This window comes from Pelmatolapia mariae, linkage group LG7 (genome assembly GCF_036321145.2).
Source record: "Pelmatolapia mariae isolate MD_Pm_ZW linkage group LG7, Pm_UMD_F_2, whole genome shotgun sequence".
Lineage (NCBI taxonomy): Eukaryota > Metazoa > Chordata > Actinopteri > Cichliformes > Cichlidae > Pelmatolapia > Pelmatolapia mariae.
Genome location: NC_086233.1, coordinates 40,583,040 through 40,596,416, shown reverse-complemented (window position 1 = coordinate 40,596,416; position 13,377 = coordinate 40,583,040). Strand labels below are relative to the sequence as shown.

Genomic DNA, 13,377 nt, shown 5'->3' with positions numbered 1-13,377 from the left:
CATGTGAGCATCTGGTAGTAGTAGCTGGGGACATGGTTGTTTAAAAAAAAGACTGTTGTTGTGTGTTTGAGCCAGTGGGCACAGTCCATATCTCATACTAGCTAACTTGAAGTGCTCTAAATTAATTCTCATCAGGCCAGAAAAACCCAACACTTTCTATTCAACTTATCATTCAAATGGTAAATTTGATATGCTGGATTGATGGTTTGTCAACTAGGGCTGGGCCATATCATACCGTTCACGGTAATACCGGTATAATGTTGGGCAACGATAAGAAAATGAAATATCGCGATAGAATATGGGTAAAATGCGCATGCGCAGTGCCTTTGTTTTCATACGCACATGCCGGGAAAAGCATTGGTAGAGCATGCTAGCGGGCCGTCGTTATTACTGTGTTTTTTTGGAAAATATGGTACACTCAAAATCAATCCTTTGATTTTTTCTGAAAATCGACAGTGCCCCTTATAATCCTGTGTGCCTTATGTATGAATTGTGGTTGTGTTTACTGACCTCAAAACGATTTTATGTGGTACACGGCGCTCGAAAATCTGTCAAATGTTTTAGTATGACTTTGCTAAGCTACGAAGCCGCACCGCTTGATGGATTGTCGGAGGATTGCGGCTATCGTAGGCAGGAGCCTCGCGGAGTGATACGTACTGTGCTTCAACATAATATTACCGTATTGTGTGTGTATAACCTCTTTTTAAGTTTTGTGGATGTTATACATGGTTATGCTGAGGATATGTCGGCCAGTTTCCACTGGAAATGCCTTTTGGTTAAACTGTCAGCAAGGAATTCGCATTTGCACTGTTAAATTTTTATATAACTTTAATGCACATAAAAAAACAGCTGCTTGTTTAAGTGAAAATACATTGATGGTTTTTTTTGCACTAATAAAGTTGTGGAGTTGTAAAGTATTTTGTCTAGTGTCAATTATATCGTCAGTTATATCGTTATCACAAATTTTCAAATGTATATCGTGATAAATATTTTTGGTCATATTGCCCTGCTCTAGTGTCAACTCTGCAGAAACATTGAAAAGACACCAGCCATGGTTGGAAGATCTTGGTCTCGTCCTAAAGTCTGCTAAGCTAAAAGAGGGGGTGAATTCTAATAGGTGTTAGATGCATTGACCTAACAAGGCTTATCTGCCCCAATTCTGTCTCAGACACTTACCTAATTCTTTTTATACTTAGTTCTGCTTGTAATTTTTAAAAAATGGTATATTGGTGGGATGGCATATAGCATATGACACTTGGCCACCAAGGTGACATTGTTCTAACATTTTGGTTCTTTCTAATATTTGTCTTGTGAAGCTCATACTTTTTTTCACCTCATTATCAACACATTCAACTCTACTGGAGCATCCTTCTCCTCCTCCTTTTATGCTTCTCCTCATTTTTCTCTTGCCGAAGGATGGCCACACTCCTCTCACGCTTATTTCAGTTGCTTAGCAACCAGAAGGAGATGCTTTTTTTGGGGTGATACTTTGTGGTGGAACCGGAGGCGAGGTGAGGTGTGTATTGTTCAGGAATTAATGGCTCATGAATGCAGTTACACTGAAGAGAGGCCGTGTGGAGCACTGTTTAAAGTAAAGCATTCATTGAAAGATGTCATTGTTCCTTTAGTCAATGCCTGACAAGTGTTCGAATTACCATTGGTTGGGTGAGCTAGGCCACCGTCAAATAAATCAACCAAATGAAAGAAAAAAGAAAAGGCATTAGAAAACAATTCATATGTTTTTGTCATTATTCATATGCACTTGTTTCATTTGTTCTTAGTACAAGAGTCCCCCTGCCTTTTACTGTCATTTACAGCTGTGCTAGTTTCACTTCTCTCTGTTCTGTTTCACTACCACCATTTATGTCTGTTTCACTTGCACAGAAAACAGAGGAAAGTGAAAGGAATATGAAGTTTTTTCATGTTGACAACACCACTCTACTTCACTGCAAGTGTAATAAAGTCTCCCCAATGAGTGTGAATCATTTAAAGGTGTTGGAGACATAGCAGTTTATTACAAAATGTGTAGTTTTCATTAGAACACTAAAACTAGAAAATGCATTTTCTCAACAAACTGCAGTGTGAATGCTGATAGCTGAATGTTTTGAGCTGAAATGAAATAATTGCTGAATGTTAAATTAAAATTTTTGAATGAGCTGAAAAATACAGAATTTTTCACCTGAAAACAAAAGTGTAGAAATGTTGAAAGCTGACATTCACACAGAAGAAGTTGAAAAGTAGCTGAACATGTTTAAAATGTAGATGAGAAAAAGCTGAATGATGACAAAACAACATTTGGAGTCAGAAAAAGCTCCCAAAATACATCTGAAAATAAAATGCATCTCTATGGATTATTTAGAACATACTCCCATCACTTGGATCCACACAGTTCAAAAAGTTTACATCTTTGGGCTTTGAAAGACAGCCTGTTGGAAAGAGAACAATGATGGCTACGTTTTGAGGGTGAAATGATGGCTGTAGAGCACAGGTGTCGAACTCCAGGCCTCGTGGGCCGGTGTCCTGCAGGTTTTAGATGTGTCCTTGAACCAACACAGCTGATTTAAATGGCTAAATTACCTCCTCAACATGTCTTGAAGTTCTCAAGAGGCCTGGTAACGAACTAATCATTTGATTCAGGTGTGATGACGCAGGGTGATATCTAAAACCTGCAGGACACCGGCCCTCGAGGCCTGCTGTAGAGCAAGCACTGTGCACACAGTGGCAGTTGAAAGATAAGTTTTTAAGATGAATCTTGGCAGTGTCAGACAGAGCTCATTAAGCAGGCAGGTGTGAGCCTGGTTGCTATAGCAACTCCAGCCAGTGGCACCCCCCCCCCCCCCCCCCCCCCTCACACACACACACGTGCCTGTCTGCTGCTGGTTTAAATAAACAGAAAAGTGACCCCGAAACAAATGCTTCCCAACAGAAAACTACAAGTAGTATTGACAATATTCTTTCACTGCGAGCGCCAGCAATGTCCAGTCTACAGAATTCTCAGTTCTCATGTCTGTCAAATTTATTATATGGACGTGGTGACAGTGTGAAGGCAGCCTGTGCTTCTGATTTTCAGATGAATTTTGGGAGCCATTTTAACATTGGACTCTATGGAAAAGTTTCATGGAGGAGGCTGTGCATTGGTGGCATTTATGAAAGAACCATAACATCCATTACAATAACAACTAGAAAGTGCATTTTCTGAAGAAACTGCAGTGTGAATGCTTGAATCTGAATGTATGCACTGAAATGAATTGCTGAATTTTAAGTTAAAAAGTTTGAATGAGATAAAAAAAAAACAAACAAACAGAATTTAACCTGAAAACAAAAGTGCTGAACTGCTAAAAGCTGATGTTTACACAGAAGAAGAAGTTGGAAAATAGCTGAAAATGTTTTAAATGTAAATTAGAAAAACCTAAGAAATGAGAAAAGACAATTTAGAGTCAGAAAACATCTGAATGAATATTAAAAATTCATATTCTTTAACTCACTGAATGACTAAAATGTGATCCCTCCACTTGGATCCACACAGTTTAAAAAGTTTAAATGTCTGAGCTTTGAAAGACACGGTGTTGGAAAGAGAACAATGATGGTGACGTTTTGAGGGTAAAATGATGGCTGTAGTGCAAACACTGTGGACACAGCAGCAGTTGAAAGAGAAGTGTTTAAGATGAATCTTGGCACAGTGAGAGACAGAGCTCGTTAAGCAGGCAGGTGTGAGCCTGGTTGCTATAGTGACTGCACCCAATGGCTCCATACACACACACACAGACATGCGCCTCACTTTTGCTGCTTAAAATGAACAAAAAAGTCAGCCCGAAACAAATCGCTCCCAAATGAAAAGTACAAGTCGTATTGACAAAATTCTTTCACAGTGAGCGGCAGCAATGTCTAGTCTACTGAATTCTCAATTTTCATGCCTGTGGAGTTTATTATATGGACGTGGTGACAGTGTAAAGACAGCCTGTACTTCTGATTTTCAGACAAACTTTCTGAGCCATTTTAACATTAGAGTCTATGGAAGAGTTGGAGGGAGGAGGCGGTGCATTGGTGACATTTATGAAAGAACCATAACACCTATTACAATAATAAACACATTGGATGAAAGAGGACAGCGATGGCTACGTTTTGAGGGTAAAATGATCGCTGTAGAGCGAACATTGTGGACACAGCAGCAGTTTTAAGAAAAGATTAATTCCCCCCCTCACTCTAGCAGTTGAGCTGTCTCACTCTAGCCCCAACATTCCGTCCCATACACACCCATTATAAACTCTGAAACGGCTGAAAAGAAGCATGAAACTTAAACTGGAACTGAAGAAAAAGTATAATAGATATTGAAAAGATAAATACAAGTTGAATAGTTGAACGTCTTGGCTTCGTTTTAAAGTTTGAATGGTGGCTCTATGTCAACGTATGTGGAAGTAGATACAGTTGAAAGAGGAGTAAGTTGAAGGAGAATTTGAAGGATCTCCCCATTGAAATACATGGGAAATGTCTGTTGAAAAAAGTTGAATAAATTTAAAAATATAAATGTTAAAAATGAGAAAAATACAAGCACACATGTCCAAAAGAAGAGGAATCTAATGGTGTTTGAATGGTTTTTCTAAGTTGAACGGTTTTGAAGGAGATGGTCCACAAAACGTACGGAAAAATAATAATAAAGATTCGAAGAACAATACTGTGAATGCTTGAAAAGCATTCACACTAATAATATTGGATGAAAGAGGGCAATGGTGGCGATGTTTTGAGGGTAAAATGATGGCTGTAGACCAAACGCTGTGGACAACGCAGCAGTTTAAAGAGAAGATTTTAAGATAAATTTTTCCCTTCCTCCCACTCAAGCAGTTGACCTGTCTCACTCTAACCTCTAACATTCCATCCCATACACACCCATTATAAACTCTGAAACGGGTGAAAAAAAGCATGAAACTTAAACTGGAACTGAAGAAAAAGTATAAAAGAGATTAAAAAGACAAATACAAGCTGAATAGTTCAATGTTGTGGCTTCATTTTACAGTTTGAATGGTGTCTGTCGGTCAGTGTATGTGGAAGTAGTTAGAGTTAAAAGACGAGTAAGTTGAATGAGAATTTGAAGATTCTCCCATTTAAATACATTGTAAATTTTTGTTGAATAAAGTTGAATAATTTAAAAAATATAAAAGTTAAAAATGAGAAAAATACAAGCACACATGTCTAAAAGAAGAGGAATCTAACAGTGGTTGAATGTTTTTTCTAAGTTGAACAGTGTTGAAGGAGATAGCGTACAAAAAAAACATACGTAAGATGAAAAGTAGAAGAACAATACTAAGCATCCACACTAAATGAAACAAAAATGGGAGCTGAGAGGAAACAGTAAGGCACACAAAATGTTAATGTAAAAGCCCAGCTGCAACACTTCTGTATGGAAAGAACCTCAAGTCACTTCAGTAAGTTTTTGCTTTGTTCTGCATTTCTTGAAATCTAAATTCTTTAACCTCCTAAGACCCAAACCCCTTCTCTTTGCTATTTGGGCTGATTGGTACATGATGAATGTAAAAACAAAGAATGCTATGTTTAGCATGCCAATACCAGACCTTGCTGATCTGACATAAGAGCAGAGCACGCTGCATGTTGTAAAGTCCCAGCTTGCTTCCCCTCACCTCTCCAATTACACAAGGGGCAGCTCTCTCAAGCTGCCCCTTGTGTAATTAACAGAATCTCAGGAGTCTTTATTAAGAGTGGAAGGATTGTCAGTGCACTGCAATGCTTGTTCATCTTATCAAGTCTACTCTGTTTCTCAAAACTTTGAATATTTCAATATAACATAGAGCTTAATGTATATGATTATTCGATTTCCTTTAAAAGTATGAATCGGGGGAATAAAACATACTGGGGTTGTTCACTATTCTCATTTTAGCTCAGTATGAGAGTCATTTACAGCTGTGTCAGATCAGTCAAACGTGGCATGCTGTTGCAACGCTGTTGCAGGGTCCATGCTCAAAGATGCTGCTAATCAGACACCAATCAGGCACCTGATGATCATTGCCTAGGGTAGCAGAAGATTAGAACAAGAGCCAATACCAGATTTGGGAAGTTTTTCATTTGCACAGCCTAATTGTGCTGCTGTACCCACAATATTCATTGCAAACATGGTGCCAAGAAGAAATAAGATATAAGGTATAAGATTTATTGCCAAGAAACATCGTTACAATAAAGAAATAATCAACCAAAAACAAATTCCCAGCTTTTTTGATTGGGTTTATTTTGTACTGTCGCTTTTTAAAAACAAACAGAAAAACACGTCTAGGGTTTACTTATGGGACTGCATATAGGAATTTGGAGATTAAATTACATTATTGATTTAGGTGATAGGTCCAGTAATAAAAATGTCTGTATAGCACTTTTTAAAGTGTAAAGTGTTTTACAGTTTGAATAGAAGCCACTCATTAAAGATAATTATACATGTTCCACCAGACATAGTCAAACCTATGACCAACAAGTAATGGGAGAATGATTAAAGTAAAGCTAACCTATAAAAATGATTTTTTTAGCAGTCATTTAAAACAAACTAGAGATTCAGCTGGACTGGCTGGACTGAGGAAGGCTATTTCAGAATATTGGTGCTACAACCCCAAAAGTGTCTTCTGGTTTTAAAATAAGAGGATGGAACAGAGATGTTGATCAGATGATCTGAGGGGCTGTCTGCTGTAATAATGTCTCAGTAGCTCTGCTATATAAACAGGAGTCTGACCATGTGGAGCTTTATATGTTAATAATAGAATTTTAAAGTGACTTCGGAATTTTGCTGGAAGCAAGGTGTGATATGTCCAAAATGATGCCAATGTTCTTGGCATATTCTGATTCTGATATGTTTTGATATTGCTAGTGAGTGAGCTGATGTAATGACTGACCTCTCTGAAGAAGTTGCTACCAAGTTGCTAAGAACCACAGTTTTAGGCCAGAATTCAGATGGAGGGAATTTGAGTGAGGCACTGAATGAGAAAATGCTGTTGTTAATATAGTGGCATGGTCAGAGATGTCTAGTAGGACTAAAAAGGAATATTCACCTCTATCCGAGTGTATAAGACTGTCATTAGTAATAATCAGTAATAGAGTTTTAGTGCTGTGGTTTCATCGGTAACCAGAATTTTCAAAGACATTGTTTCTCTGCACCAACTGAAAGAGGTGATGAATGACAACTTTCTCAAGGCTTTTAAAAAGAATGGCAGTTTGGAAATGGGTCTGTAATTATCTAAAACAATGGGATCTAGGGAGGTTGTTTTGTTTTGTTTTTTTTTAAATGTCAATTGGGCTGGAAGACATGCACATATATGAGACTATTGATAATAGAAAAAGTATGTGTTAATATGGGCACAACAGAAAACTGAAATTTCAATCTGGCATTCAACAGGAAGAAAGCATGGACAGTAAGGCTGCTCGATTATGGCAAAAATGATAATCACGATTATTTTCACTGAAATTGAGATCTCGATTATTTGACGATATTTATTTAACAATAACAATGTATTGAATAATGGCTTTAAAGATGTCAAAAAATAATATAAAATAGTGTGCAAATACTGAAAACAGTGCAAATGTTTGCAATATAAAAAAAAAAAGAAAAATGTAAACATCTATGTTTAGTGAACTTCAAAATACTGCATAATACTGGTTGTTCACTGTGTTAATTGAGCAGTGGTCTTTGGCGAGGAAAAACATTACCGCGTTTGTTATCTCCTTGTGTCTCTGGGAGCTGGTGGGATATTTAGTCGCGTTGTACAGGGTAGTGTGAATGGAAGTCTGTGAGGATGAAGCAGGTGTTGTCAAGAGTTTTTTTCTCTATGTTCCTTCATTGTTTGATCGTATGTCACTTTGTGAGCGGTCTTCAAATGATTGAATAAATTTGTAGTGTTGCTCTGTGGTGCAGCTACGACACCGTAGCAAAGTTTACACACTATGTCTACTTGATCCACGTCTGACTCCGCGAACCCAAAATGTTTCCACACCACTTAAGTCGTTTTACCTCTCTTTTCAACCAACGGCATTCTTTCTTCAGCAGCCATTATCCTCTCCTCTCCAAATAACTTCTGCTTAGCTTTCCGAGCTTCCCTCGGGTCCTCTTAATTGTTGTGACGCGTGTTCGAAACGCAGAGAGGTGCGCTCAATTTGCCACACGGAGCAGCGCGAGAGGAGAAGCTAATAATCGGCTCAGTCTTTTTTAATGATCATTGAAAGCCCAGATCGTAATCACGATTAAAATTCGATTAATTGAGCAGCCCTAATGGACAGTCTCTTGGGGGCGGGTGGATTTAGTAGGTCAGCAGAGCATACGCTGTGCAACTTTGAGACAAGTGGTGATGGTGGAGCAGCAGTATTAGCATGTTAGTGTGGAAGAGTAGGGATATGCCCTGTAAAACCTCCTGTGGAGGCCAATTAAGCATTTTCTGGTGTTTTATGCTTTCTATATACAGTACACCTGCCAAGGAGAACAGCCCTGATTTAAACATGTTTAGGATGTTAGATATTAACTAAGAGTAACACAATAAGCACCCTATCACTTATGACTATTGAATGGTAGTTGGAGTTTTAATGGTCAATGGCTTTTCTCCATAGAACACCAGGAGGCAGTTGGTACTCGAGGTAGCACATTTTTCACAGGAGTTTCATTTTGATAAGTGTGTTTTTTATGTGGGACATAGATTGTAGAGTGTAACAGAATAGCAGTGATTTTTAACATGTAAAAATAGCATAGTGATATGTGGCTAAACTGTGTGCTAAGGACGGGCACATGCGCTATGTTCGTCCATGAGTAGGTAGGTGGGCCAGAGTTACGCGTGTGGCTAGAGTTCATGGAAATGATAGATTAAGATGTAAATGTGTAGCTATATTTCATATAAGATGTAAATCTTACAATATTTGTTTATTATCCTAACCTAACACCAGATTTTCCTTATAAGAAAACTATGTTTTGACTCAGTACTGCTGATTTCACATATTTTAACTTAGTAGCAGGGTTAGAGAAGGGGTCTCTTGACTGTGGTTGAAGAACAAAGACGTGGTGGAGGAGGAGGAGGTGGGTGTATGAGACACAAAAGATGAGAGGCCTCCAACTGTACACGCTCGTCTCTTCAGCAGCTGAGCTAATCCACATGCTAGCTGTCTTCATCGTATTCACAGTGGGGGCCATTAAAGTGTCCGGCTGGATGACCATTTATCTATTTAGGTTTGTAGGCTGGTTGGACAGAAGCTGTTGTGCAGACTGTATCTATTCATTTCCCTAAAGCAGGTTTAGGGCAGATTGCCGCTGCACAGTTGCTGGGTTTTGTGTTTATTTTATTACATTTCGTACCAGTCTTCATTAAGGTGTTACAGTGTGCAATAACGGGCACCTCAGGGTATATGTGTGTCCTAAAAGAGGCGGGAAAAAATTGAATCATTTAGATCATGGTGTCCTGAATACACTGACCAAACGGTTTCTTGGTACATTGCAGGTTTTTGTTTATTTTAATTTTTTAATTAATTTTTATTGTGCTTTAGATACGTGCTTACCTATAACTGTCAAACAGAGCAAACACCAATATTTATGCCACTGTACAGCAGTCTCATGACAGCAGGTGAGTAACACTACTATTAAGTTTCTTTCTGTCTTCTATATAATTTCCACTCGCAGTTGCTCTGTTTAATTGTAATCTTACATAACTATCTACTGTGTGTTGTTGTTGCTATTATTATTGTTATTATTATTGCTAAAATAATTCACATTATTGATAATATTGCGATTTAATTTTAAAGTCTTCTGTGCAAGTTAGATTGATGATGTTGTGATTATGGCAGAACATTTTTGTTCTGGCTCGCTGATGGCCGTGTGTGCGTGCGTGTGTGTATGTGTGTCAATAGCAAGTAAATAAACAGTAGTCTCCAATGCTCTGCTTCATACTTGTTTCAATTTGTCGAACTAACAGATGAAAGCCCCCTGCCCCCTTCGCTGCTTCATTGTGTGTGTGTGTGTGTGTGTGTGTGTGTGTGTCCTGTTTGTATCTGTAGCCCTACCTCTGCCTTTTCTCTCTTTCCCTTTTTTTATCATCTAAATATGCTTCCCCCTTGCTTTCCCGTTTCTCGTCCATTCTCATATTTTCCTCTGTTATCTTTTTCTCATCTGCTCTTTTATTCCATCCAGTCTGCTTGTGTTTCTCCTTCTTTCTCCCCCCCCCCCCACCCCTTCTCCTCCTTTCCTCCTTTCCTCTCTCCATCTAGCAGTAGTTGTCAGTCAGTCTTTGACAGCTTTCTCTCTCTCCCTCCTCTGTCCTGACGTCACTCTCTGTTTGCATAGCTATTGTCTTACAACGGCTGCAGTAACAGTGGCAGGAGCTTCCTTGCCAGATTTTCTTTTTTCACTCCCTCCTTTTAGCTCTCCTCTCCCCAGGAAAGACTCTCCCTCTCCCCCACAATCTCACGGTCTCTCTCTTCATTAGTAAATCGTACAGTGGAATGAGAAGTGAGAGAGTGATGGAGAGGATAAGGAGGAGGAGGATATAGACTGCAGAAAAGCAGAGATGCAGTAGCTAGCCACAACCACTTCTCCGTGTCTGGATTTGCTGCGGCTGTGAAGGATTTCTGCCAGTTTTTATTTTATGTTTATTTAGTACTTGATTTAATCCTCCAAAAGCCTCCTTTTTTTGGCAGCTGCACTAGCTGTGTGTCTTTGTGTGTGTTTGGAGGAGGGCTTTTAAAGCAGCAACGGATAGCGGAGCTGGGGCATCTGGCTGTCTGGGAGGCAGCGACGGCCGGCTGGCTGCATTGTGTTGCTTTGATGACCCCCGCTGTGTAGCTGCCTGCTCATCAACCTCCCTTCTCTCTCTTTCTCTCTCACCCTCCCCTTTCTCTCTCCTCTCTTTCCTCCTTCTCCTCCTCCTCCTCTCTCTCCATCACAGCTCCCGGCCCAGCCATGTTCGGCACTGAGTCCTCATGTAAGTACCATCACCATCCTTCCGTCTGCCCTGTGTTTGTCTTTGTTTATGGACCTTTTAGATTCTTGTGTGTGTGTTTTATCTGAGGATGAGGAGGAAAGGGAATATGCTAGCTTTCCTCTTCTGTTGCGTTCCATCTTTCCTCATCTCCCTCTCCTCTCTTGTCTTCTTCCTGTTTTGCCTCCATGGTTGCTGGTGGCAGATTGCATGGGGAGAAATCTGGGATCTACCATTTTAGCACAGAGGGTCGGCACTACAAGCTAGCTGGACATGCTGACTTAACCGCCTACCCTGTATTCTCTCTGAGCCTTACTGTGTGTGCATTTCAAATTACCACAAAAAAATGACCTCCCGTCTCTATGCATTTTCTGTCCTCTTCATAGTAATAGCTTGCTCTTTGAATGAACATGTGTTCTTGTGCATGTTTATGTGAGTGAGCATGTCGGAAGATGGATGCTTTGACCAGAATTGCATCGTCTCCAGAAGCATCAGTCTGCACTCTGCTTCTTTCTTACGGCTCAGTCAGATCGCTGCGAGGTGTGAGCTTAGCATTTCCTGTCTTAAATGCTACTGAATCAAGCATAGCACACTGCTCTTCTATATGTATGCACATGTGTCTTTGGATACCAATCAGCCCCTCACCTCCCTCTGAAGTGTTACTAGTGTTGACGTTAAGGTGAGCCAGTGTACTTGTTTCTCCCATTACAAGAATCCTTTTTGCTTAGATCAATACTGTGATGGCTCACTCTACTACCTGCTCATTGTTTTCAGAAGGCCTGAGCTTATGTCATTGATCCTGTCTTGATTGCACAGTCGAGGCTAAAACTAACTTGTTGTTTTGATGTGGGATCATAGCTAGCATGCACACCGGCAATTGCACCAGGAGTGGTTTAGGAGCCAAACAGTAGAGCCTAATCTTTGTTTATGAAATGTGCAGCTGATTGGATGACACTGTGCAATATCTTGTAATGGCTTAATGTTGTTGTTGGTGGAGTTTTATTTATTTAGCTTTTAAAGAAATTAAAAGTGGAGATCTTTAGATTTACAATTGCAGGCAGTCATTTTATAAATCAGAAAAGAAGCAATAACAACTTAGATGAAACTTGTATAAAATATACAACTCCTGCTAATAGTTTAAAGTGTGCTTAGATGCTTAACATGTCTGACCTGCCTTTGAACATGCATGCCATTTCCAAGGAAACATATTAATGCAAATGTTAGAGCATGCAAGCATAGACATCTTGCGTACTCCAACATCTGCATTTCCACTTAAATAAATAATACACACATGACTATCAGTGCTTGGTTCATCTGAAATGACTCCAGGTTACAATGGCAGTACGTCTTTAACTGGCAACAATCCTCTGAGGAAGTAAGTGGTGCATCCAAAATGGGGTTATGAAAATGGAAAATACACTTATTTTCCAGTGGAGGGAAAAAAGTTAATAAATAAGATAACACTCTAGTCATTGCTTTAAAGATATACAGACCAGTCATGCTTTTGTGCATAGTCAACTCCTGATGGTGCATTTCCATCCAGGAAAAAGCCCTGTAGTGCAGTAGTACTGTCTGATTTCAAATTAAATGGTGTTTTAGCTAACTCTCGCTTTAGATAGTAATTTGTATTTCTGTGCTTCATTACCTTTTCATTAGATGTAATAATTTTATATCAGATGCACAGTTGTTTATGGACACAATTCTACTTGGCTGTAGCAGAGATGGTACCTGTGACCTTTATTTGGCAGCTTCTCCTCGCTGCCCACTATTCTGAGTTCTGTCCCATTTTGACACAGGCCTGCCAGTCTTTCCATTTTGTCATGTCTGCAGTTTGATACAGGTCGGTTAGTAAAGCATTACTGCGTGGGTTTTTTGTTTTTGTTTGTTTGTTTGTTTGTTATTAAACAGTAACTCAAAGGACATAATGCTGCATTAAATCTACAGCAAATCCATAACACAGACGAGAGGAGGTCAAGTATGAGTATAGTTCTGATCAGTTCACAGGATATGATTATAGGAGATCGTGAGCACAGTGTTTGCATTTCTTTATGAAAGGATGTACACTTATTTGACTGACGTTTTTAAAATTACAAGTCAGAGCTCGCGATCGTAAGCATGCCTTGAACAAACACATTTACAAACTGTTGTGCTTTCCTTGTGGTCATCATACTCGGCCACCTGGCAAATTAAACTGGAAGTACTATCATGCAAAATTTGGCCAATCCCACTAATTCTTGTTTGAACAATACTCTCACCAACAGAATGTATATTTAATGTTGGATGTGGAAATTCTTCTTTCCGCACATCTTTGTAGGAAGTCATTTGTGACTTCTTGAGTGTTTCCTGACAATAAGCACAGACAGACTACAAAAACACAACGTTCATTCAGCTCTTTAGGTTTAAGTAATAAACTCAACAGTGTTTGTTGACATGGTTAAAC

At 39.3% G+C, this 13,377-nt stretch overlaps 1 protein-coding gene across 3 annotated transcripts in view; it reads left to right on the top strand.

Moving 5' to 3' along the window:
* LOC134631108 (suppressor of tumorigenicity 7 protein homolog) overlaps positions 1-13,377 on the top strand; it is a 63,539-nt gene that overhangs the window by 11,960 nt on the left and 38,202 nt on the right. The window contains exon 2 of one of the 3 annotated variants that reach the window (XM_063479096.1): positions 10,905-10,940. The exons of 1 other annotated variant lie outside the window; for it this stretch is intronic. In XM_063479096.1, the coding sequence (XP_063335166.1) occupies positions 10,919-10,940 (22 nt within the window). In that variant the 5' untranslated portion in view covers positions 10,905-10,918. Of the gene's footprint in view, positions 1-10,319; positions 10,941-13,377 lie in introns of those variants that run through there. One more of the 3 variants, XM_063479097.1, reaches the window with a different exon arrangement.